General features: G+C 40.7%; 2 protein-coding genes and 1 pseudogene across 5 annotated transcripts in view; 2 read left to right on the top strand and 1 right to left on the bottom strand.

The window, feature by feature from the left end:
* Nucleotides 1-23: 23 nt before the first annotated feature.
* LOC103378930 (protein tyrosine phosphatase type IVA 2 pseudogene) lies at nt 24-2897 on the top strand (annotated as a pseudogene).
* A 2324-nt stretch (nt 2898-5221) lies between these two features.
* On the bottom strand, nt 5222-18962 carry tpp2 (tripeptidyl peptidase 2). 2 transcript variants are annotated; one of them, XM_025055666.1, is made up of 30 exons: nt 18721-18962; nt 16838-16966; nt 16609-16704; nt 16284-16388; nt 16053-16177; nt 15820-15983; nt 15093-15247; nt 14928-15004; nt 14411-14538; nt 13894-14142; nt 13656-13771; nt 13392-13563; nt 12903-13060; nt 12743-12819; nt 12552-12658; nt 12257-12411; nt 11566-11682; nt 11386-11486; nt 10931-11027; nt 10716-10853; nt 10195-10439; nt 10041-10119; nt 9164-9202; nt 8696-8847; nt 8528-8624; nt 8313-8443; nt 7952-8228; nt 7688-7807; nt 7431-7545; nt 5222-7148 (listed from the first exon to the last, which is right to left on the bottom strand). In XM_025055666.1, the coding sequence occupies exons 1-29, from the start codon at nt 18883-18885 to the stop codon at nt 7456-7458; spliced, it is 3861 nt and encodes a 1286-aa protein (XP_024911434.1). In that variant the 5' UTR covers nt 18886-18962; the 3' UTR covers nt 5222-7148; nt 7431-7455. The 2 variants fall into 2 exon arrangements, with proteins under 2 accessions (XP_024911434.1, XP_024911435.1); XM_025055667.1 differs by lacking the exons at nt 5222-7148; nt 9164-9202 and having other exon boundaries at nt 7406-7545; nt 18721-18960.
* Nucleotides 18963-23316: 4354 nt separating this feature from the next.
* The window catches only part of rasa3 (RAS p21 protein activator 3), a 33016-nt gene continuing 29677 nt past the window's right edge, over nt 23317-26655 (top strand). The window contains exon 1 of one of the 3 annotated variants that reach the window (XM_025055613.1): nt 23317-23628. In XM_025055613.1, the coding sequence (XP_024911381.1) occupies nt 23574-23628 (55 nt within the window). In that variant the 5' untranslated portion in view covers nt 23317-23573. The remainder of the gene's footprint in view (nt 23629-26655) is intronic. The other 2 variants (XM_025055614.1, XM_008310304.3) reach the window with 2 other exon arrangements.

Genomic DNA, 26655 nt, shown 5'->3' with positions numbered 1-26655 from the left:
TTTGGTAAAAGTTATTGTAGGATCAGCAAAGAATGAAAGAATTGTGGCACAATTACAGAGCTTCTAGAAAATACTCCAGATTACGGATGTCCGATAATATCAGCCAATGGATATTGGGCTATTTGGTTTAAATAGTTTTGAAGTGAATTATTTAATTGTAACACACCAAAACTGCACACAATGAAAGGTGTCCTTTGCCCAAAATGGCTGCATATATCGGTCTTGGTAAAAATTAGAACTTAAGTGTTTGAAAATTATCTGATATTGGCAAAAAGTTAATATTGGACCTCTCTAGATGATCAAGAAGTCTGCGCATTGACAGCAGTTTCCTGTAAATCTTTTTTCTTTTAACTCACTCTCACATCCTGTTCTGTTATGTCTGATTATATTAGACAAATTAGAGCACTTAGTCTGGATGTGTAATAATACACACCATAACATAGTCAGCAATGACTATACTGTACTGTGTACTGTTTTCAGATGTAGCTGTAGCTAATGACAACTTCAAAATATGACAACTGTGTTATGCCACTTTGATAAAACCTAAAGAATAGGTTTTTGGTCCTTTGAAGCATCCTTTGAAGTAAAATTAAAGCATTGGGCAGCTGTTTAACTGGAAGAAAAAAAACCATGAGCAGAGAAGAATGAATTCCTTGCCAATGGAAAAGGACACCGATAAGTAATCAACTCTTTGATTACAGATGCTGTTACTCTGTATTTGGGGCTACGTAAAGAACAACAACAGCATTCAAAAACAGTCAGAAAGACTTGAAGAGTTTGTTTTTAGACTTCCGGAACATTTGGTCAGAATTCATTGATGGCAAGCCTAGCCCAGCCCTGTAACTCCAACAGGTTGAGTCTAAGCTACAGAGAACTAGATTCACCAAGCAATCTCCACAGCTGCTGCCAGCCATCACCCCAGAGAGGGGCATCATCCTACTCACCAATGGTGTACCATGAACCATCTGCTCAGATCTGGTCACAGTTGTACATGCAGAGCATTTGCAGCACTTGCTGGGGAGTTCTGCCAGTATCCTCACCAGATGACTTCTGTGGACAAGCAACCAGAAGACAGAGGTTGAGCACAAACTCACACTGGGCCTTCCTGCAACTTTGTTCAACACTGGTAAAGACAATCCAACCTTCTGTAGAAAAGGATTAGGAATTAAACCAATACTTTTCTTGTATTTACTTTTTACTGCACTTCTGTTCTACCACTCAAGTAATCTGTAAATGGGCTAAAATATTTGAAAGGCAGGGAGAACAGTTCTCTTTTCTGCCCTTGTTGAACCGTCCTCCAGTCTTCATTCCATTTCTTTTCTTCAACCAGCACATTTCTTGGCACTGTTGTCAAGAAATGTTTGTTTTTCTTCTCTTTCCAACAAAAGAAAAGACAGATCCACGTTTTTTTGTTTTCTTTTTATTTGCTTCATTTACTTTTTACCTTTAACTTTTTCTTTTTAATTTTGTCCAAAAATGAACCGACTCCCTCCAGTAGAAATCTCCTTTGGATGCCTTAGGTTCCTCATCACACACACCACGACGAATTCCCAACTGGGAAAGTTTATTGAGGATTTGAAGTCACATGGTGTCAACACCTTGGTGAGAGTGTGTTCTGCTACATATGACAAGACACCAGTGGAACAACAAGGCATCCAAGTTCTAGACTGGCCATTTGATGATGGCTCACCTCCCCCAGATCAAGTGGTCAATGATTGGCTGAACCTGCTGCAGACTAAGTTTAACCAGGAACCGGGCTGCTGCGTGGCCGTGCACTGTGTTGCGGGACTGGGACGGGCTCCACTGTTGGTGGCGCTGGCTCTGATTGAGTGTGGGATGGATTACGAAGACGCTGTGCAGTTCATTAGAATGAAGCGTCGTGGGGCCTTGAATTCTAAGCAGCTGCTTTACCTTGAAAACTACAAACCCAAACTGTGTCTGCGCTTTAATGACGCCATTGGACACAACTGCTGTATACTGTAGATGATCCTGATTGACCCTCATAGGTGATTTTCATCTAGGTTGTACAGGTTTGATATTTTCAAGTAAACCCAGAAAAGCAATTCACAGCTTGTAAAATGTATCATACTGCAAAGATGTGGTTTATTGTTAGAAATGAAAAAAAAAAAACGTATTTTATGAAAAGCCTAAAACAAGCAGAAAAATTATATACAGGCCCTGCTTTGAAAACTAAATTTATATATAACAAAACTACTTAAAGCCAGTGGTGAGCAGGGTTAAACATGTCACGCCAACTGCTGTTTCAATGTAAAATGACAGTAAAAATGTTTTGTTGGCTAATTGGCTGGAATTTGTGTCACTGAACTCGGTGTCATGTCACAGATTAATCTTAGACTACAGCCAACACTGAAGTGAAAAATAAGGTCTGGAAGAGGGACGTCTTTTACTGCTTGATCCTTTTCAGGGTAACATGGGGGGCAGAAGTCAATCCCAGTGTACAGCCTCCACAGTTGTCCATTGCAGCACAGGGCCAGATAGTGTTGTATAAGAGAAAGTGACTTTATCTTTAAAATGGACATGTTTCCCAAACACTGAGGGTCGACAGGGATCCCACTTAATGAAGGCAGCTGACCCTGATTTCTGATTTACGCCAATCAAATGTCCTCTATAGAATTGTGTATATGGTTCTATTCTGGTTGAGTCGGTTTCCATAAACTATCTGTTGGTCTGTCTTGCTTTTTTAATCTTTCTTTGCAGTTTTATAAATGTAGGTACAATGGTGGACTTTTCCTCTAGAGGGCAAGCGTGCACTTGAATTCAAATATGCTTCTGTTACCTACCTCTCTACCTTTCCTTTCCTTTATCTTCCATAAGAAAAACAGCTTGCCTCAAATGTTACTGTCAATTCATTGTAAATAAATACTTTTACACTTAAATTTGTTTAACCTTTTTTTCTGTTTAAAGTAGTACACTCCTTATGTTATGTACATCTAATTTGTTGATTTGTGTGTATTTAAAGCAGTACAGTTGTGAGGCGCACTTTGTCCTGTATTACCGTGAGAATCAAAAATAGCCTGTAAATTGTCAATGAAAAATGAATAACAGGGCGATTTCTATGAAAACTTACACTCCCTGTATTGAGCTGAGAAGAGTTATTAATCCTAATAACGCTATTACTAAAGCAACAAACCCATAAATCCACGACAAAATGTGCCTAAAATGACACAATACAACGACAATATACTAAATGTATGTACTCACCAACACTTTCGAACATGTGTACTAAAAACCATCCCCTTCTTTCCTTAAAAAGAGTTCGGTTAATCTGGTGTACAGCTTTTCCGTGCGTTCCAGTTCTACTAATAAGTTATTTTCTAACTCATGCTAATTAGCTACATGCTAATGCTGAAAGCCCAGTCTGTTCTGTCGAACTTATTAACATGAGTTTTAATTATCTTTAGACTGAAAACATCTGCGCAACGGAAGCAGATAAAGCTTCATTTGATACGTGTTCTTTGGCCGTCCAATCAAATCACCCAACACCGACGCAACTGTTAGAAGGCCATGGTGTCGCCAACTTAGATTTTAAGTTGGTTAAAGACCAAAACAATTTCGCTGCCATTTCTTTTATCTTCCATGCGCGCGCAATACTGAAGACCGTAGGGCAGATTTATTTATCCATGGCAACACGTAATGGCTGAAATATGATTGGATAACAACTCGAGTACAACAACCCACGGCAGAAAGCAGTGTAAACAAGAGAAAAGCAATACAATTAAGTACTTACGAACATATTTTTTGGTTTTTTTTTTTTTTTAAATCACGATAAATACATTGAAAACCAAGTCACTGAGGGAGACACTGCAACGTCTTTCAGAAGGACAAATCGAACCAGCCACTTAAAACACAAACCCGTCTAATCGAACCCAGAAAACCTTTTTCAGACGTAGCGTTTTTAATTCTCGCGAGCTTTGTTTTCATTTGACATGGCTTGTTTTACTTTGGGTTTAAAAAACGTAATATAATAATATTAATTAATACATTAATTAATATAGTAATATTAATGTCAATTGATATTATTTACGTTAAATCATGCGGCAACAACCGTTGAGCTCGCGTCTGCTACCTTCGGTTCGGCATGGTATTGTTTCCCTCATCTTTTTCACTGCCGTTTGGTGTCCGATCAGGCAGATGCTTAAAATGTAGTCCACAATAATTAAAAATAAAAGACTCAGCCCCTCAATTCATTCAAATCATTTTATTCCCCACTATTGTCCTTGCCAGTGACTTACATATATGTGATTATCTTCATCAATAACAGGGCAGAATGGGTATAAAATAACACTGAGAGCATAATATTGGCATTTACTAAGTTTGGATGATTATACATTTTGATAGCAGAAGAAGTGTTTTACAACTGTTTCTTGTCACTGACTGTATTCCTTTAACATCTATCTCTTTCCTCCTAAACTGAACTGTGTTTAGACTGAAATACGTATTTCATATAAAATTATATGGATGATGAGTAAATAGTTTGGTTTTTAAATTAAGATTGTCTTTCCAATTTGTCTAAGAACTATTAACTTTGATAACGTTACTAAATTGATAATGTTATAACGTTCACGTTTTTCTGGCTTTCAGGCGTATTTTTCCTTCTTTTGCCCATGCTGTTTGTTTAAAGTCTTCATGTATTTCCATAGTTAGTAAACATAACTTTTTCCTGTTGTACATGAGAGATCACCAGGTGAACCATTGGACATATTATCACCTAATGGGTAAATCATTTGTCTTATGTTTATTGGACAGTTACAGGCAGAACAATTAAATACTCTCCCACTGAGGGCAGGACATGGCTATAAAAACTATGAAGCAGAGTTGTTGAAAAATCTTTTTGTGCGTTCCTTCAATTCCTGTGAGTAGATCAGCAGTGTGTTCAACCAAACAGGCCCAGGTTTCACACTGAATCAGTAAATTGTGAACCAGAAAATATTATATTTAATTTTTAGTAACCATTTTTAAATGTCAGGTGCACAGTATTCTTAATTTTAAAAAATGCTGTGGCTCAAATAAGTTTGGGAAAAACTGGATAAGAAAAAAAAATGAAAAAATTCGATATCAAACTCATGCTCTGTCTTCTGCATAGACAATAAATAGATGAAAAGGTTGCGACTAAAGGGACTCAAACCAAATTAGTTAAAAGAGGAACAAAACTACTGGTAAGGTCCTGTAATTACAGGAAAAGTGGAGCAAAACCATTACATCTCATCAACATGGCTATTGTTTCAGCTTTGCTTACGAACATGGAATATATATGTACACACACAACACAAAACAAAAACAAAATCAGCTGCAAACACACTAAGAAAGTGAAAGTTGTCAATATCTTGTTGTAAATAAAAAATGTACACAGTGAAACCAAGTAAAATCTGATTAAAATAACCCCCGCTCCCCACAGCCGTAGGAGACATGCATATATGCAAAATACATTAATTAGTATAACATTTGTATGATAGACCTATTGCATTGTAATATTTCTGCGGTGTCTGTACATCATTTAGTGACAGTGTTTACAAGTGTTACATTTATGTAGAACGCTGCAGAAAAAAACAACAACATTTATGACTCTGTCAACACCTGCACAAAGACGGATGGGTTAACGCTGCATCGGTTCCGAGTGAGGTCTGTTTGAAGGAAGTGAAATGTGGCACTCAGGTCACTGCAGCGAGATAAGCGTGAGCAACGCTCCAAGGTAAAGTGGAAGATTCTGTTTTGTTTTTTTTCTATTATAGAGTGGCTGACTGAAGGTGTATGTCATAAAATGTCAAACAATTTAAATTTTAAATCTGATCAAACAGAAAGTGTGTGGCGTAATCCCAGATGTGATTATAATTAATCCTTAAAAAACAAGAAATATAAATATAAATCTTTTTTCTTCAGAAAGACCAATAATAGCCGCTAGGTGTCAGTGTTTCTCACCTGTTTTTTTGTCGCTAATTCAAATTGAATTTTGAATACAGAAAAATGTCAAGAAAAACTGACCAAAGTTTAGCTTATAATTTAGTTTCATAGAGTTAGTGGATCAAAGTGCAGCATGGGGAGTAATGCTGCACTGATTTGCAGTTTCATTTTCCTTTTTAAATAAAGTTTTAAATGAAGTCTGGTGAAGATTTGAAGCTGTAGCTGTGAATGTGTCGGTGACAATTGTCCTTCAGTAGAAAATAACAAAGTGCAAATCGAGACTTAATGAATGTCTTAGCAACCACACTACAAAAACAAACAAAGAGAACCATCACCTCAGGTGAACACAGAGGAAGAGTGTCTGCAGCCTGCACACTGTGACACATCCCACTATTGAGCTGTAATTCCACATTTGACCACAATGGCTGATGAGTGGGACGGCTGCATGAGTTAAGAGTGACGACTAAGGCTGTGATTCTGCAGCGGTGTGTCATCAAACCCTCTCTGCCTCCTCTTTGGCCCATCAGTGAAAATAAGGTACAAGTAATAAAAGGCACCTTAGCTCTTTGAAGTACTCTGAGGCTGTGTCTGTGTTTGTCGGACGGAGACAGAAAAACAACCAGAAACATTTATATTCCTACTGCAAGTTATAACAAAGTTTCTATTTCAAAATCTGTGACCGGATTCCTCAAGAGTCCGAACGTCTGCAGTCAGACTCTTTCCATCATCTCCATCTGCTATTGTCCTGTTGTGTTTGTGTGTAGTGGTCACGGTTCTCTAGGAGTATTTTTGGGGGGTATTTACAGCTGCCACTGAGCTTATCTTTTGTTGAAAGTCCAGCGTCCAGCCAGCGACGGGGGATAGGTGGGGTCGTAAGCTTTAGTACGTGACGAGGACAAGGACGTAAAGACAGCTGGGGTTCTACTGAACTACTGTGTCACCATGCTGGAGCAAGAACATCTGCAGCTCGTGGCCGATGCAGCTACGTGGTTGGACAACACCGTGGACTCAGGGCGTCCACATGAGAAGCCATGCAGTGCATCAGACCATTGAGATGGATTGGTTTTGTGTCCAGAGTGAGTGCATAGACGGTGAGACCCTGAGGGACGTCGTACAGGACTTCCAACGTGATTGACAGTGTATGGCAAAGCTGTCTCTTCATGACTGTTTGTCTGTCTGTGTGGGTGGGTATGTGTGAGTGTGGGACTGTGTGTGTGTGTGTGTATGTGTGGGTGTGGGGGTGTGTGTGTGTGGGACTGTGTGTGTGTGTGTGTATGTGTGGGTGTGGGGGTGTGTGTGTGAGTGTGTGACTGTGTGTGTGTGTGGGTGTGTGTGTGTGTGGGTGTGTGTGTGTGTGGGGGTGTGTGTGTGAGTGTGGGACTGGGTGTGTGTGTGTGTGGGTGTGTGTGTGTGTGGGGGTGTGTGTGTGAGTGTGTGACTGTGTGTGTGTGTGGGTGTGTGTGTGTGTGGGGGTGTGTGTGTGTGTGGGGGTGTGTGTGTGAGTGTGTGACTGTGTGTGTGTGTGTGTGAGAGAGCCTAGAAAGGTGTGTAGTCAGGGGGGAACATAACAGGGAGCCAGTTCTCACTGAAGGTAGCACAGTGTGTCCATCGTAGATGTCTCATCAGCTGAAAAACAAAAACAAGACACAGGTCAGTGAAGATGACATTTAGATGATGATGAGGATGATGATGATGATGAAGTCCTTTAACAAAACCCCTGCTGTACACTACACTGTTTTGAATGTTGGAGAGGTCTCCTGTGTTATACCTGGAAGCAGTTCTTCATGTTCTCTTTGCTGGGCTTCTCCTCCACCATCTTTGAGGCATACTTCAAGGCTCGGCCGTACATTTTGTTTGCGAGAGCGTGTTTATACGAAAACATCAGGACCTTCAGTAATGAGGAGGGAATACAATTAGACGATCAGCATGTGTTTTAGACACTAAACAGAAAAAAATAACATGTTCTCAAATAACTGATGAAATTAAACAATATAACTTAAGGAACGTTTTGATTGAAAATCCTGTCACTCACTTTAGAGTCTGTTAGCTCCGCCCACTTCTGCACTTCCCAAAAAGTATCCATCAGAGCCTTGGCCTCATTGTGAAGAGATTCATCAGAGCTGCAGGACACCTGTTCCACACCCTCCTCTGCTGCTGCCACTTCCACTACGTCTGCTGCTACATGCACAGCATTAGGGGCACCAGCACCCTCTTGTGGAGGGACAGTGGGCAGCAAGATCTGGTCTGCCAGAGCACAGCCTTTTCTACACAGTGCGTCCAGCAGAGATGACTTCTGTTTCTCCATGTCACTAAAACACAGAGGATATTTATATTTACCACAATATATTTACATATATACAGCCAGTCAACGTTCCCTCTTGGGTTTTACTTACACTTTAATTGAAGCGGCTTCAGCCCGAGGGTCCGTCTTCATGGTGAAATAAACGGCCAGTGCTGTCTGGTCGATGTGGGAGATGACAATGTCTGCTGCTGAAACCACTTCCTTCAGACGTTTGACACGTTCCTGGTTAGAGGGGAAAGCGACTGTGAGAACGTAGATTCTTGACGTTTTGTAGGAGCAGCCGTCAGATTTTCCGACAGGGCTTACCTTCTCTGAGTCCAGCTGGTGCAGCCTTTGAACGTACAGAGGAAGATAATCTGGGTAGCTTTCTATCAGTTCTTCATAGATGGACCCGGACTCTAACCTGAAGTGAAACGAACACAGGTTTAAAGCCAGTGGTGAGAGGCCGGACAAACAGATGGGAGCTGTACAGACTTTGTCATCCACTGAATCTTCAGGTCTCTCACGGCTTCGGCAAACTCTTCCTTCGCATCCTTGTCTTTGTCTCCCTCCTTGTCCTTCTCCTTCCCTCCGTTCTTTGATTTATTGGGAGCCGTGATTAAATGGTACACCACTGGGACAATGTCCTGTAGGAACACAACAGTTCAACGGCTGTATTAAATCACCAACGAGTGACAGGAAGGAGCATCACCAGTTTCTAAGTCTCCAACTACAGACCTCCTCTTTCTGGTTCTTTCCCTTGATCCAATAAGAAAACTTTGTTTTACTCCATGTGTATTAGCTATGAATACATTACACCTTACTGACCACCACACCGGTGTATATTTCTCAAGTACACCAACATGCTTGAAAATGATGAATGCACATACAGCAGACCCCATCATAAAGTCAAATATTTCCCACACGGTGTCTGAGCTGTGACAGATCATTGTTTCTAAGTACCTTTTTAAACTTTCCTTGTCGTTTTGCAGAGGCCTGCCCCTGGTGGTCAGAATAACACAGTGAGGAAGAGACAACACAAACACACCAAAGAGGATTTGCTGTCTTCATCTGATCTGCCCTCTCCAAAGGGGGCATCTGTCTCAAACCTAAACACACTTTACAACACACAGATGCCTTGGTGGTATTTACAGAACTGTGGATCAAATCTGTGTTTGTTATATAACAAGTCATTCAGTCAGTTATTATGCATTTACATTTAGGTAAACATTTACAACACCACAGATGAAGTCTGACTCGTGAGTTCAATCCAATGGACCCAACAGTCCTAGTGTTAGCAGCCTGTGTATAAATAAGACGGACGAAATGACATGCTAGTACCGCAGGTGAGAAAAATAAATAGTAACTGATCACAGGTGGATTTTTACACCCTAAAGAGGTAACGTATAGAATAGGTTTTATCATCGATGTCTGTGTATTAAAAATACTTTGTGTGTTTTAAAATAAATAGCGGTTTAGAAATTGTGGCAAGGTAAAACTGATGTTTTGTTTTGAACATTTTTCATAAATATTTGAAGGACAGTTAGAGGAATAAAAACATGTGAAACCAAACATAACCCTTCAGCACTAAGTTTGTGTTTTTTACAATAGGAAATACTAATTGTATTAGGTGATGATGATGTGACTTCTTGTATTTTCTCCAGGAAAACAAATTTAGAATTCTTTCCTAAATTCTCAGTGAACTTCAGCCTGACACCATTAGGATAAATTAAATCATCTGTGATTGTTTACAATTATAATATGCTACAATCTGACTGCGATGATGTTGGGTCCTAAAGACTGGGGCTGATTTAAACCAAAAGTAAAAAGGAACACTCACTGCTTTCTTGCCATACTCGCTTTTGGGGACGACGAGTGACCCTGAGAGGTAGCAGCCTGGACTGGTCCCCTTAGGGATCCTGAAAAAAAGGAACAAAAAGGTTAGGAGGGACTGAAAGAAGGACTCTATATATAACATCACCAGTTGGACCTACTTGTCATCTGGCAGCGATGTGACGTAGAACGGCTGGATGGCACCTGGAGACAGGGTGACGGAGTTCGCCTTTTTTTTGGCCATGAGAGCTGCGCGATGTGTCTCGTAAACATCTAGACTGAGTGTGGTGGACAGGCGGTGAGACACCACGAAGGGCAGGTCCTTCAGGCGCTCCAGCTCACTGCACTGCTCGTGACGGACTTGCAGGCGCACCGTGTAGTCGCCCTTTTCTAGCTTTAGGGAGTACTGTGTGGAGGGGATAGAGATTTTTATTTTTTTTCTGATCTAATTAATATGATAATAACAAACAACCATAACATTTCTTTCATATAATACTATACAACAGATGTTGCATTGTTTTCAGGGTGGTTTGAGACTTAGCCTAACATTGCATCTCTGTAATTAGGGATGGTTTAAGAACTAGGTGGTTAAATCTGTTGGTACGAAATTAACAATTACATTTTAGTTCTCCACATCTGATGCCTTTAACCTGCATTTGAAGAGATATTTCGATGTGAGTACCTGGTGTGGGTAAGCATCTCCCGAGCCCAGTAACCTCTTGTTCTGATCAAACAGCATCCACAGCTGACTGTCAAACTCAGACTCGTACAGCAGCTCACAGAGCATGGGGCAGCTGGGGGTAACTTCTCCAATCTTGGGCTGAGGACAGGATGGTTGACAAGTGTGAGCAAACTGACCTTCTTTTGTCTGTGAATTCTCTTGTGTTCTGTCAGTACCTGGTGAAAGCTGTAGGTGAGCACAATCTCATAAAGTTGTCTGCTGTTGGGGAGAACGTCCCTGGAACCCAAGGCTTTGATCTTTGAACTGACAGGTCTACAATCACAGCAAGACCAAGGGTTACACAGTGAATGACATTAGAACTTGGCAGGTGTTGACGTGTTAAACACGACAGACACTATGATTTTCTAAGATTTTTCCTGAAATTTTTCCAGATTAATAATCCCATCATTTGTCTTAGTCACTAATACAAAAAGGTGAGAAACAGTGACCTCTACCTACTGATATTTATCTTTCTGCACCAGTAACAGAAAAACAAATGTTTAATAGATGTTAATTAATCATTATTAATTACAATCACAATTAATCCAGATTTTTTGAATTAATCACCATGAAAACCTCAATCATTTGTCAGCACCAATTACAGCACGGCTGCACGAGTCTATCTGCTCACCTCAGAGGTTGGACCCAGGACTTCAGGGTAATTGTCGGCGACACCTCCTCGTACCTCAGCGGTGACGATACATCAAAACCCGTCACCCCCTCTGAGGCATGCTGGGTAAAAACAGGCAGCAGTTATAAAGAATATTGACACGTTGGCAGCTTAATTTCACAGCTCTGCTGCTCATCTTACTATGTGCAGTGGGGAAGGAGAAGTGCGGAGGCCATGGAAGGAGATGCTGTAGTCCACCACGACGTCACCCAGACTCGCCCACCAGCGGGCAATGCACAACTCTATGATTTTACCAGACTGAAGGAGACAAGACACACAGAGAAAGTCCAGCATGAAATCATAAGAAATAACAGGGTCAGAAAGTTCTAAGGCAGATTATATCTTAAAAGGTAGTCTGGTTTAAACACAGATTTCAGAGTATTCAGTCAAAAACAACATTGCAGCAGCAGAAACGAATGGACTAAGTGGAACTGATGCTCTGAGTCGGACACATTAAAAGAGTTGCCAAAGCTCAGTCTTCACACAGAGGATGCGTGGACTCAGTGATGAGGAATAAGATCAGAACCTTGTTGAACTTGTTAGCGTGTTATGTTAGTGTAGTTAGTATACTATAGCTAGCCTATGTTTTTAGGCTACGTATAAACGTATAAAATTAAAATTTCTTAAACATAGGCTAACGTATAAAATTAAAATTTCTTAAACAACAGAAGAGTTTACTGACAGGTGTGGTGTTATGAAGTGCGTAAACATTCAGCCTGTACAACGTAGAAGATAGTTATGGCTAAAACGATGATTTTAACCTTTAGTAACAGATTTAATTACACTCACTGCTGGGGTGAGTGTGTTTTATGTTCTACAAAGAAATACCCACCAGAACAGGAAAGGCCTCGGTCAGAGAGCCTCTTTCCAACAGTGAGGAGAATTTGTAGAATTCATTAGCTCTGTACGCCTTCTGTTTGACAAGGTGTACTGCGTGGAGGACAAACTTGGACGATACGTCTCCTGAATGAGATGTCAGCGTGATCTCTGCAGGAGGGAGATGGGGGAGGGGGGTGAGTGCAGGAGTCTGCTGTTTGTTGTAATAGAGAATCCTGGTAATGTTTTTACAACATGTATTTCTCATTTACAGGAGTGAAATAAAATGAAGGGAATAGTGTGAACCTGACCTGCCCAGGAGGCTCCCTGAGGAACGCTGATAAAATGGCGCCTGATCTGCCCGGATCTGAAATGCACGTCTTTGAAACACATTTCCTGATGACGACTGTCTGTAACTCTATTGGAACAAAAAGAAGACCAAAAATACATTTTAAAAACGACAATAAAAAAAACAACAAAAAAAACATTCTTAACAACTCACTTGGCCGGAACAATAACAGTGATCGGGATTCTGAAGAGTGGACCACAGGAGGACGCTGCTGTGTCATAGCCACAAACCTACATCAACAGATTGATAATGATGAGTGCCATGTTACAGATTATGCATCCTATTTTTTGTCTCCTCCCACTCTGGTCTGTACCTCCGTGTAATGAACTCCCTCTCGTAAGCCGACAGGATCGATGCGGACGTTGACGTGACGACACTGGTTCATCAGCTCTAAGTGGGACGGGCACTGAACCCATGGAGCAGAACACGTGAGGGCCAAATGAAGCTGCAAGGAGATTCTCTCAGAGTTTTCTGTAATGAATATGAAAAGCACAAGGAACAGACAGAATTGTAGTAGTTTCCAGGACTTGTGCAGGACATTTTCAGTTTCTACAGCAGGGCAAAGTCAAATGGACACTAGGGAGCCGCTCTGACTTGATAAACCAATTTGACTGGTTTGTAAAGTCATGTGAGATGCTGTGACAGCTGTAAGCTGAGGAAAAATGTTCTTCAATGGTTCAATTACTTTTCAGGCTCTTGTGGAACCTGGGGGTATTGTTAGAACCTTGGCTTCCGTGGCCTTGATAACCTTCTACTGTTATATGGTAAATAAAACAGTTCTCCTGAAAAGTATCAACAGTACCTGCATTCTCTGGGAAGCACGGTTCGATCCCTACTCCATGGTCTGAAGGGGCAAGAACTTGGCTCGGGTCCCTGAGGTAGATGCCTCTCTGTTGTCCCACACTTACTGAGAAGCCGAGGTGACTTGTGGGTAAAGACGCATGTTGAGTGAGGTAGTCTAACGCCTTTTCTACCTGAAGTTGGAGACAAAGGCAAAACTCAGAGCTAGAATAAAACCAGGAACATCAAATTAAAAAGTAAGACCTGTGTGACGAGGTCTTGGTACCTGGATTATTCCATGGCCTTGTGCAAATCCTTCAATGTCCTCAACTTTCAAGGCTGTGTTTTCCAGAGCTCTCCTCACAACAGGAACAGACGGACTGATGCCATTCTGCTTCAGTCCTTCATGCGCATAAAACATATACACAAACATAAACAAACACACAGAGTCAAGACAATATCACATACTGTGTATATCCACATATCTATAGCCACTGTATATTAGTCCCTAAGCGTGGACTAACCTGAGAGGATTAGTGCGATGCCTCCACAGGCATTAGGCGATGACATGGACGTGCCGTTCATCAGCTGAGTACCTCGCAGCGTCCAGTTGGGAACCGATGCGATTGCACCACCAGGGGCACTGATGCTGACCCCGAGGGCTCCATCTGTACTGGGGCCCCTGGACGACCAGGTGTACTGGTTTGGGGGCAGCTTTTCCCTCAGCGAATATTCTGCCACCATCATGTCTGGGGTCACGTACGCTCCCACACCTCAGGACAAAACAGAGGTGATAAATCAATCAAAGTTAAAATTACAGGTTCATCTCCTAACCTCACATATTTGACAGCAGTTTTTCATATCTGCATTAAATTCTGTGAAAACATTGGCTTTGATTTAATTCAAATCCAACAACAAGCCTATTGTCAAATCAACAGTCACGATAAGTTTCAGTTTCTTCCCAGCATCACTCGCTTCTAGTGTGTTTACTGGTACATTCCATGCATGTGCAGGTCTAAGTGTGTGGGTGTGTGTGTGTACCTATGACACTACTAGTGGTTCCTCCTGGACAGCCGACTGTAGACAGACAGGGACCGTTGTTTCCTGCACTTGAAACAAATATGACGTTGTGCTTCTGTACAGCCTCGTTGATCACTTCACAGATCCTCCTGAAGGACAAATGGACCACTGTGTTAGCTTAGTTTGTCCTTCACAAATTCAGTAGTTCAGTGTGTTTATCTTTGGTCTAAACTCAGATCATTTAGATAAAAACAAACACCTGCTGGTTGAGATATGAACTCTAAAACAAAGATTTACATACTTCAATACCGCAATATTTAACGTCACTTCTTTAATGTTATAAACACACAGACTTCACTGCTATTAGATCTTCTGCAGTCAGGTCATCAAAATGTGAAATTGATTCATGAAAATATTCAACATATCATCGGACATTTTCTTTCTGTAACATCTCTAACGTGAAGGCCAAAAAATACATTTTTGTACAACAACAAATTTACTCAAAAAGTCAAAAATGCTTCTCTGCAACCATACGGACCCTGAATTTGGCCAGTGAGTGGCCTCGCCGTAGCTGTAGTTCACCAGGTCACACTTGTAGTTGATGACTTCGATCATCTTTTAGGGACAAAGATATAAAAACAGATGGTTTAAATATAGTTGAATGATTTCCACAGTTAAAGGACATTCAAATGTGGGCACGAACCGCGCGGATAAGTCCTGTCCCTGTTTCCATGGTGCTGAGTCGCGTGTCTCCAATCTTCAGAGCAAGGATTTGGGCACCGGGGGCAATGCCATTGCGCTCTGGTTCCTCTGGAAGGTAACCTGCTGCTATGCTTGCCACATGTGTCCCATGAGCCCCTGTAGCAGCACAAAGAACGATAAACAGGAGGTGAGGTTGACACACACATGACAACATTGTCTGTTCTGATTGAGGGTTTAAATGAAGACACATTAAATTAAGTTAAAACAAAAAACATTAAACTTTAACAACAAAGATGAGGCATACCTTGTTTATATGCCAATTTTTGTTTTGGTTGAAGGTGTCAGAGCAGATAAAAACAAATGAGAAACACTGACCTCTACCTGCTGACATTGGTCTGTCTGTTTCAGAATTATAAAGCATATTTTGTATCATATTTAATAAAGTTCTTTGTCTGGACTAACCTTGATTAATCACGCTTAATTACAATCATGATTAATCACGATTCATCGTACTTAATCCATAGCTACTCTGTGATTAATCAGACAAGAAACGCATTCATTTGACTGCCCCAAGGAAAGTGATAGGATGTAGTGAACTGAACTCACTTCCAAAAACTACTCTGTACACACACCTGACCTCTGACACAGGATAAGTTAGTAAAGCTTATAGACTGGACAGCTTTATTTCCATGAGCCACTGTATGTGCGGCGTGTTAGGGTCACATTACCTCCACTTGTGACGATGCAGAGTGTGTTCCCCTCATCATAAATATTAACGGAGTAGTTCAGCATCTCTGCGTTCCCTAAGGTGGCGTACTGCTGTGTCTCCCTGTAGGAGCTCAGCACCGTGCACTGGGACAACTCTCCACACTCGGACGTGTCCACTACAGCCCTACAAAACAATCAGGTGAGTAACATGAAGCAGAACTTCTCTGATAAAGACAGACGGTGGCGTGGTTACCTCCATGTGTTGCCATCATTCCATAACACACAGTCGTACACTGGACCAGGATCAGTGTACTTCTTTTCTAGCGATGCTAGCAGCTCCGACTGACATTGTAACTCTTCTTTCTGCAACTTCTCCATCTATGTGATGCAAACAAGATACAGACAATGTGGAATAACATACAAAAAACATACAAATGAAAGGCCAGTCCATCACCAGTTTGAACACCAAACTTGAAGGTCTAACCTGGGAGGGTGTGGGGTGGGACAGGTCAAACTCCTCTGTCTTGCGGGCCACCTCAGCCTGTGCTGTTCTGTGTGATGGGTCCCACATTTTTTCCTTTCTCTCTTTCTAGTGGGCAGAGATAACACATCAGTATACAAGATATTTACAGACTATTAAAAAGGTATAAAAAACAGGTCAGTTTAGTAATTTTAATGAAACAAAATATTCTTAAAGCTTTTCTTCCAAGTAAAGTTATCAAGCAATGTCTTATTTTGTACAATTTCTGCTTGAAAAACGGAAAACTATCAGCTGACGGTAAAGCAGAAATAATTTCCCATCATCCCACCTGTATTCTCTCTTTAAGAGCCTTAGGGAAGAACTCGTAGCCATTTTTAACTCCAATGCGATACTTCCCTGACGGATTGACCCAGGCCAAGGGAATCTGAACAATATAAAAAGACGAGACAGAAATACACATCAAGTTTGGGCTGAAAGAAGAAGCAAGCTTGGTCCTCGATGAGGGGTCTGAATATAAAATTTCTGTTGTACTATAGTAATGTACAGTGTCTGCTTACGTTGAGTGTTCTTCCAGAAAGGCCTGTGATTGTTCCATCTTTAGGTTCCACCACTGTACTCATGTTCACGTCACCACTGCCCGTGGTATCGATGATATCAATGATCTTTGGCTTGCCCTCGGTTGTGACCTAGAGAAAGAAAAAAAATCAATACATATTTAGTACAGTAATACATTTAATAAAGTAGCAAAAAAAGAACTTATTCAGGTTCATATTACTGGAAAGGCAACTTCAAACACATATGACACACATTTATGACAAAAATTTATTTTAAGCTGTTTTTCAAAAATTATCAATTTCTTTTAACTGCGACATCACAGATGTAGGTTGCTTCTTTATGTCTCTATTTGGAAAAAGAAATCTTTGGACTAGGGTGTCACCATAACATTTTAACAAAGCTCTAACAGAGACAGGGAGACAGGGAGACAAGCAGCGTACGGATAAAGAACACCAATCTGGAGAACACTTAACTGCTAGTTTATTTTCTTCTAATCAATTTTCTATTATATTTCAATCCAAAAACTAACTAACTAACTAAATTCCAAAACTACTACTACTACTACTACTTATTTATGATAGTTAAGGTTAGTTAGAGCCCCATCATACGGTCACTTTTAGGGAGAACAACCATTCACACTCACATTCACACCTATGGTCAATATACAGTAGATGTCTGCTCAACAGAATCCCCTACATTTCTATAACATTCTGTTGACAAGACACCTCTCAGGAATGTTCCATATGACATGGACAACGATGATTCAGACTAAAATGATATCTTATAGTGGTGTTCATCACTTATAAATAGCACAAAACTAGAACTATTTGAAGTATCAAACTAGAGATACGGCCTATGTTTGGATTGACGGGAGAGGCGTTAAGAGCAAAGCTGTCATCAACAACATTCAGCTGTTGTCATTTTGTCTTTGAATACAGCATCGGGAGGTAAATCAAAACACCCCCTGAGCACCAAAGTAAGTACTGACCCATTTGAGTACAAATACATTGGCCCTAAAACCGATAACAAATCTGTGAAGGATTTGTCATAAAAAATATATTTAGAGATACAAAAGGTAAACCAAAAACACTCAGATATTCAGAGAAATTGTATAATTTTGAACGATGTTTTAATAATCAAGGCCGACATGTTAAGACATGTCTCTCAGGCGTCCCCGATATCTTTGACAAGCTAAATCAATGTATCTTTATAGGGCTCAAGTGTTAGGCTGTGTTACATTTAATTACAACAAATCCCGGTAGCTAGAACACATAATACAGAATGTAAAAAAACAATGTTGTGTTTTTTGTTAATATGTCTACGTTTAATGGAATAATTGTGCTCCTGCCTAAAGATTGAATCAGTTTGCTTCCTATTAATTTTCTCCGTGTAAAAGCACTGATGAAACGTTGGCCAACAACTGTCCTGTACAGTAGTACAACTCCAGTGACTTAGCAGTTATTATGCAGCTGATTATTCCTTGTTACATGAACAAACTTTTAATTTTACGTTGTTTTGCCTTAATATAACTTATTTCGCGTAAAATTAAAGACAATGAACCACCAGGGAGGTGAGTGTATTTACTGACACCAGGGCAAAACTCACAGTCCGTGGGGCTAACGTGCTAGCATGAAGTATTAGCAGTGACCGTTAGTTAATTTTAAATGTATGCAACAGCATATTAATCGTTTTAAATTCGTTCTGAATGTTCGAAACAGAATTCTTTATGTTGACATAGTTGTCACAGATGGTGTTCACATTATTGCCACTGTGTTCGTGTCGATGTTGTTCACAGTGGGAGCCGTGAATGATGTGAATGAGCTGGGCCTATTTTAGCTCCGCCAGCTCCAGACTGACTAACGTGCAGCTGCCGGCCGGTGTGTACCTGCATGCCGGGGGCCCCGGGATCCACACCGGTGTCGAGGATGGCGATGAGCACGCCACGGCCATCGTACTCTGGGAACCTGGTGAGGAAAGAAGCTGCGCCGGTTTCTTTCTTGGGTAGCAGTCCGTGGAAGGGGAACGGTTCTTCGGTAGAGTGAGTAGCCATGTTCAGAGAGCGACAATGAAAACAAAGCAGGGAAATGGGGAGGACACGAGAGACACTCAGACGTGGAGAGAGAGAAAGAGAGAGAGAGACATACACAGAGAGAGAGAGAGAGACATACACAGAGAGAGAGAGAGAGACATACACAGAGAGAGAGAGAGAGACATACACAGAGAGAGAGAGAGAGAATGTGTTATGGGTGTTATGGGATTTAAAGGTACATTATGTAACATTAGGGTAATATTTTGCTTTAACTTGAACTAAATGGAAGGTAAATCGAGCATTTGTTTTTGTTTGTTTTGTATTAACACTAAGTCTTCTTCGTGGGGGTGACTGTGTGGCTAATTCATACACTAACAGTACAAGGCTCCTCGTCCCAACAGCTGTCAAAGTGCTATTTCTGTGCATTTTATTCATATTAATTCAGTCTTCCACTAGTAACTCTTTTCAGTCAGTGAATCCGTTCTTCGTAAAACCTGCTCCTTGCCCTGTATGAATTCAGCTTTTTAAATATTAAGGTTTAAAGCTTGGTTTTAATAAAAACACACCAAGAAGTAATGTTAACAACAGTATCGTTTGATGACATACCGTAAAAAAATTAAACGTCCTCAAGCTAACGTACAATACAGGATGAAAAATTCAGACAAAGTCATTATTTTCCTCCTAAATGTTATTTAATTTAGGTAACTTTTGACCTTGTACTAATATCCTTTTAACTGTGAATTTGATTATTCACAGAAAATTATTATTTACAGGGCTGCACACTAGATGGTGCTGCAGGACACTAGTATCTGACAGCCACTGTATATTTTCTGCAGAACATTTTAGAAATTTAAACAGACACTTTCTGTGCAAAGCTTGGGTTTGGTTTCTCCCCTCTCCTGAAAGTCATTCATAAATGTTGCATATGCAAATTGATAACTATCTACATATATATACATACATATGTATGTATGTATGTATGTATATATATATATATATATATGTTATATATATGATAACTGTGCCTCACTTCTTAATCATCATATCTTTAATGCATCTGAATTTTTGATTGTAGACCTCTTTGTGTAGAGACCCAATAATGTACAGAAAAGCGGGGTGTCACTGGCATGTGTCAGGTATTCATCTCTGTGCTCTGTTTTTTTTTTATCACTGCTCATGTAAATACTCTGTACGTTAGAATACTTGTTTGACGTACCAGGGAAACTGCAGTTTAATGAAAAAAGAGCGCGTCCTCTTTCTCTAGAGTCTGTATCTCTCTTTTCTTCCTCATTTCCTCAGTGGGTTTACATCAGCCTACACACACTCAAACACACGTCCAGAACACACACAAACATCATTGGTTTGTGGTTTAGTGTTTACCACAGGGTGTAGTCACTTTGGCTAAATCTTTAAAAAAAAACTTTCTATATGGCATTTTTCTTACAGCGACAAAAAGTTTCTCTTCTGTAGCTTTTGTTTTCTTTGCAAACCAAACATTTGCTTTTCTTGCCACCAGTCAGTTTGTAGTACTGTTTGAATTGCTTCTACAAAATAAAATTTAAAAAAAACATTAGTTTTGCAACAGTTCTCTATTTACCGAAAATAATGTTCAAGGTCAGCGGTCTCACCCATCCTTCATTGTTTTGCACAAACATGCACCTGACAGGATGTGGCCAATGGCAAATACAAGTTATTCGTGTTACTGTAAACAGATATTTTCACTCATATGAACGTAGCTTAGCTTTAGGAATCAGAATTAGATTATCAAATATAAAAGCACTGCCAAAGATTTTTTTGAATTTTACCTTAGTTTTTTTTCTGTGGCTTCCTTAGGCTTTAAAAAAGACAATAAATGAACATATTAAATTTGACTTAATGTTGTGCAAATTATAGTTACTAGTTGTCAGCTGCATTGATTGAATGGGGTATATTGAAGAGGGTGTACAAGAATTTTGAATGCATGGTTTCAATGTTTGCCCCTCCCCCATAGGGCATGCTACACATGCCGTTTACAGTTACAGTTTATTTATATTGCATTACATATTACATTATTACATCATAAAAATTACATTTAAGACTGACAGGTGCCTTTGGATATAAGAGAATAAGCCAACAAATGTGAAATCCTGGTCTTAGCAGTGAACTGGTCCTGACCCTCCCCTCAGCTTTTGACTCTTCTAATGCCGTAGTCGCTATAAATGAGCACAGCAGCACGAAACACAAAGTGGGGCTATTAAAATGACTCGGGTGAAAAACATTCTAAGACACTATTGGTTTTTTAAATCCTTTTTCCTTTTCACCGTTTGGTCAGAGACATTTCAAGGGTGAAGGTCTGACAGGTAACAGGAGTGCTGAGCCACCTTAGCTGATTAGATTTAGAGCTGTTCTAAAAATGTTCGATTTAATCCCAGCACCTTAGACCACAACAGAAACACTGAGGCCAACAACAGAGGGCTCTTAACATTGAACCGTTTAGGTGTTGATATTTCATAAGCCATATTAATTAAGCAGAACTGGTATATAAAACCTCAGCCCACAGAAGACCAGCTAGCATGTGCGTTTTAATGGCTAAAAAGTGTTACCTATGTGCAACCAGATGTTGTTAAATCCTTCACTGTATACTTCAAGTCCCTGTCACTGTTGTCGTAGGCTAGGTCAGCTGGGTACACACAGCACTACAGATCACAGTCATGGTTTGGAATGAGATCACAGTGATCCTGCAGGTGTGGCCCAATCAGCTCAAGCGTGGGTGGATGTTGGCGCTTGAACCTTTCACCTTAATGAATCGTTAATCCTTCCCAGACAACCCTCCCTCTGGGCAGGACGTCACCTTGTCCATTCAGCCACCTGTAAAATCTGACCCCAGATCAGTGACAGCTAAAAAAAGATCACTGGAACTATTTGTGTATTGTTTGCTGACTGTCTTAAAGAGATTGTTATAATCATTCTTAGTTCTGGTTTTATCACAGACCTAGTTCAGTGCAGACACATGGGACAAGGTGCAATGAAGTGATATAACATTATCGTCGTTATTACCATTATAAAAGGTCATTTTGAATGTTTTATTGTCTTGCGTTTAAGAGCCGGTGAAACAAATATTACAACATGAGATTTTTATATGAGGAACTCATTTTTTATGGCATTATGTCCTGTGGTGTTATGCTATGAATGGACTTGCTGTGTACTGTAGTATTCGACTCATTAATGTCCAGCAGTCACTGCCGTAGTTCATGCGCTGCTGATAAATAGCAGCATGAATGCGTTTTTGCCTCTTTCATGCAACAGCTCTCTTTAGTATCGGAAGTAGGAAACAATCACAGGAGTTCCAGTGGAAACTGGGCCCTGCTGCAGCACGTGGGGCCCATGTAGGGGACAAGACCTCACAGACTCACTGAGCTGCCACAGATAAGGCTTTGTCTCAGTTGGTGGGTGTACAACAAATGCTGGCATACACACAACAGTGTAGTGATCGAGTTTGACCGATCTTATATTTGCTTATATTTCTTAAATCATTCACTACTCTGAGCCAGTACTTGACAAACCTTCATCTGATCAAATACTTCGGGAGCTGATTTTTGACAAATTCTCGACCTCACTTTATATGTATTATATAGTATAGTATATAGTATATCTCTCTGTAATTTATTATTATTGACTCTGGTGTGGATATCGTAGTGACAAGACCTTTTAACTCAAGGAGTTAAACACTCCATGACAGTGACTGTAGTTTCTTTGTGTACTTCGGATTTTACATAATTGTTGGTAAACACAAAGCATGCAGCCTTCGTCCCTTCCCTCCCTCCATCCCCTGCAGGGGGTGCTGTGCAGTGCAATTTGAATACCGTTCATTAGTTGTCTGTCTTCTAGTAAATCTAATCCTGTAGACCTGTCATGTTTTTACGCTATGCCGAAACAAATACAATTTGAGACAGATATAAGAGAAGGAACCAAGCGACAAACACAGAGTGTGCAGTACATTTGTATTGTGTTAATACTTGAAATACCTCGAGACTCTTTGTTTGTAAACGCCTGACAAGTCTGTGATTGGATGATTGGGGAGTCCATCCACGTTGTCTTTCCTCTATTCCTCTATAGAGTGTATTTTAGTCAGTTTGCAAATGTAAAATGAGGAAGTAGGACTGTGTCGGAGGAACGAGTGCCAAAATAAGGATTTGATCAAAGTATTCCGTTCATTCATCTCAATAGTATTTGTGATAAAAGTCTGAACCAAACACAATATTTTATTGAAATCCCTAATTTTATTCTGATTGACTAAAAGTCCTACTGACGTCATTGGCACTAAGTCTTTGGTCAAAAGACTAAAACTAAGACTAAGTCAAAACTAAAGCTGTAATGCAACCATGTTCTGAGGCAGGAGGGCAACCCCCCATTTCGGATGTACAGTCTATGAAAAAGCCACCGAACACCCTCCATACTCGTGTGTGGGCGGTGAGTGTGGAGCCACGCCCCCACTGACGACGCCGCTGCCGCCGCTGCTGCCGCTGCTCTGGAGCCAGCCCCGCTTGTTCTTACCCAGCCAACAGCAGCAGCAGCAGCAGCAGCGTAGCGGGGCAGGAGTGTGATCGCTGTCCGGAGCGCATAGATGTGCAAAAGCCCTGGATTATCCGTGCTCTGGAGAGGCCAGAACCGACAACCGTGGAGGAGAGACTTTCTCTAGCCGCTGAAAGGGACCGAGCCTCGGTGGAAGCATGGCGGTAGAGGAGGAAGGTCTCCGGGTGTTCCAGAGCGTTAAAATAAAAATTGGTAAGAAAGAAGAAGAAAAAAATCCCTACCCCCCCACCCACCCACCCTGTGCGACCGCTTGAATGGATGGCTTGGCATTAACGGGCCGGACAGGCGCACCGTGTCGGCTGCAGCCCAGATGAGACTCAGATGTCTTTCATTATTCTGCTGTTTTCTTTTTTTTCCCCTCTCTCTTATTCAAATCACACGCCTGCTCTCAGACTCTGAAGCAGACACTGCTGCTCTGGAACTGGTAAAAGGAGAGATTTTACTGTGCTGTGGGAAACTATGGGTATTTGGCAGCTGGTACTGGGAGCAAAATGGTCTGTTGGAGGTCTGTACGCCACAGCGGGGGCTACATGACATGTATGAGAATGGCACGCGATACGTGGCGATATTGTTTATTATTGCCATAAATTACCATTGATGAACCGAAATATCGAAGTCTTTATGCTTTGTGTTCATAAGAACACGGAGCCAGAGCTCGGTCAGTTGATAAAGACGCTGGATATGAGTCGATTATTTCCATAATGGTTTTTCGTGTGGGTAGCTGGACATGGTGCTGGGCATCCGTTAGTATGTTTTCACAGAGTTTACAACAGTTTCCAGTCAGCTGTTGTATGTGGTGCCTGTGGAAACTGGAACCTGTATGGGCCACAGATACTGTATGTGGATTTAATACCAAATACAGGTTTTACAGTTGGGCCTGTGGAGTTTTGGGCTTTTATTACATCTAAAGAAAACATGACACTGACAGGCTGGTTATTTGGTGACTGGTTTTGACTGGTTTTATGTATTAAAATGCTATTGTGTTTTTATAAATCTTCATAAATGGCTCTTATTTCTGTAAATTTGGTCACTATTTTCATCTTCACCAATCAGGTGCCCGGGAAAAAGTTTGGGGGCCGTGGACCAGAAATGGTTGTATTCAAACTGTGGTGCATGTACCACTTTTGGTACCTGGTTAATCCTGAATATTGGTAGGATTAAGTGATGTTGAGGTCGCTGTTTTATATATTTTCACTGGCTTTTGTGTTTGTGTGTTTTAAGAATTGAATTTCCCTGGCCGTGGTAGTAATACTTCATTGTACGTACAGCTGGGCTCAGCATACTGCGCTCAGCTGTTGTATTTAAATATTGATCGTGCCGCTATTACTTTGAGACACTGTCTGTCTAAACATTTCAGAATATGAAATACTCTTCAATCCCCAGGGTGTTACAGGTGTATGTGTATTTTAAAGAAGTATAGTGTAAGAAAATGAACATTTAAAAATACATTATGAAAATATATAATCATAATCATTGCAAGGAAATACTGTATGTTGTGTGAAGTGAAAATATACTCTTGGCAGTTTAATGTACGTGACCAAAGTATTGCACAGATTAAATATGAATAATCTCACTATATAAGCTGACCATATACAGTACAGTACTACTGCCACAAAGTCAAGGTACTACAGTAGCTTAAAGTGTTCTAGGCCGCCTTGTTGGATTAAAGTGCTAAAATAAAAACATTCCAGCAACAGTAATATCATCACTGACATCATGACCCAACGAGACAACAAACACATACAACAGATCTGCTGCCGTGGCGTTTGTTTTGTCTGTGTTTATATTGCAGGGATGGTAAATATGTTAATGTAACCACAGTCTGCTCACATATGGCGAGGGGATTGTTGAAGCCGGGCAGCCAGCCATCTGATATTCAGACCTAAAGGCTCCGCAGATCCTTTCTCTGCACATTTCACATCAAGTAAACCTTTATTACACCTCAGCTGCAGCCAACCATTCATGTTATTACCCCCCCACCCCCTCCCCCTTCGTCCCCTCTCAATCTTTCTTCCTCTGTGTCTCTCACCCGCCTCCCTCTCCCCCAAACAGCTTTCTGCTTGACTGTCTAGCTATTGATTGTTAGCATTTCTATATTTAGGTCTCTCGCTGGTCTCCAGTGGGTACCCCTGGTTTGTAGCCAGCATGTGGTTCATGCATATCTTGTGAATAGAACCGCAGGGACGCTGTGAACAACAACCAGAAATGGTTCTTTGTTTTTTTTTCCTCTTTGCAGTCTAATTTTAAAATAATTATGCATAAATGACTCTTTGAACATTGAAAAAATCTGTGTCACAGACAGTAATTTGTGCTGTAAAATTTACATAATGGGATACAATTGGCAGATGTTCCGAATCAAACAGAATTATTTATAAACAAGAAAGCAGAAGTGGTTAATGAGCAAACTGGAATTTTGGGAGTTTTGTAAACATTTTTCTTGGTGTACTGAAAAAGTGAGGGCTGAAATTGTCCAAATGTTCTGATGGTGTCTTGTTTGAGGAGCTGTCTTTTGTCTGTGTCTGTTAGCCTCATCCAACTGGGCATGTTGGGATGGACGGTTGTGTCTGAGTAGGATCGTCATCGGGAACATTTTCACCGCAGCTCCCCCGAAGTTTGACCTATTGTTACATGTGTTACAAATACAGAGCGTGGAACTTTCTTGGCTCACTGTGAAGTTCTTCCAAGCTAATAATATGTTAGCTCCTGCTTGTGATTGTTAGCTCCTCTTCTGTTCGTTGTCCCAGAACACATACACAAAAACTGGAAATACACGTGCTGACTGGTTGGTCGACAAACAAACAGAAAAGTTGCTGACTAACCTGGCACTGAATGCTGTCCAATGGTTTTCTCGTACATTCTTTGCTCAAATGAAGTTAAGCTTCGTCCGTTCATCGGAAGTCCTTCAACATGTGATATGGAACGTTTGTGGACAATGTTATACTGTAGCTTCCAGTAAGACCTACTATTATTTAGCTGTTATAACAGCTGCGGTCCCCAACCTTTTTTGTACCAAGGACCAGTCGGCCACACCATCATTAAAGGATCATTACATTTTCAAAATAAAACTTTATTCTGTTTGTATCAGAGTAGGAATGACCTTTGACCTGTTGTTTTGAAACATTGACAGTGATCTTTGAACGACCAAAAGTAAAGGGATATGACTGGATTCTTTTTGAATTAAGTAAATTAGTAAAACTCAAGTACATTGTTTCACTGTGT

The sequence above is a fragment of the Cynoglossus semilaevis genome, chromosome 5 (assembly GCF_000523025.1).
Source record: "Cynoglossus semilaevis isolate Cse_v1.0 chromosome 5, Cse_v1.0, whole genome shotgun sequence".
Taxonomy (NCBI): Eukaryota; Metazoa; Chordata; class Actinopteri; order Pleuronectiformes; family Cynoglossidae; genus Cynoglossus; species Cynoglossus semilaevis.
The sequence above is the reverse complement of the archived record's forward strand: the minus strand, read 5'-3'. Positions and strand labels throughout refer to the sequence as shown.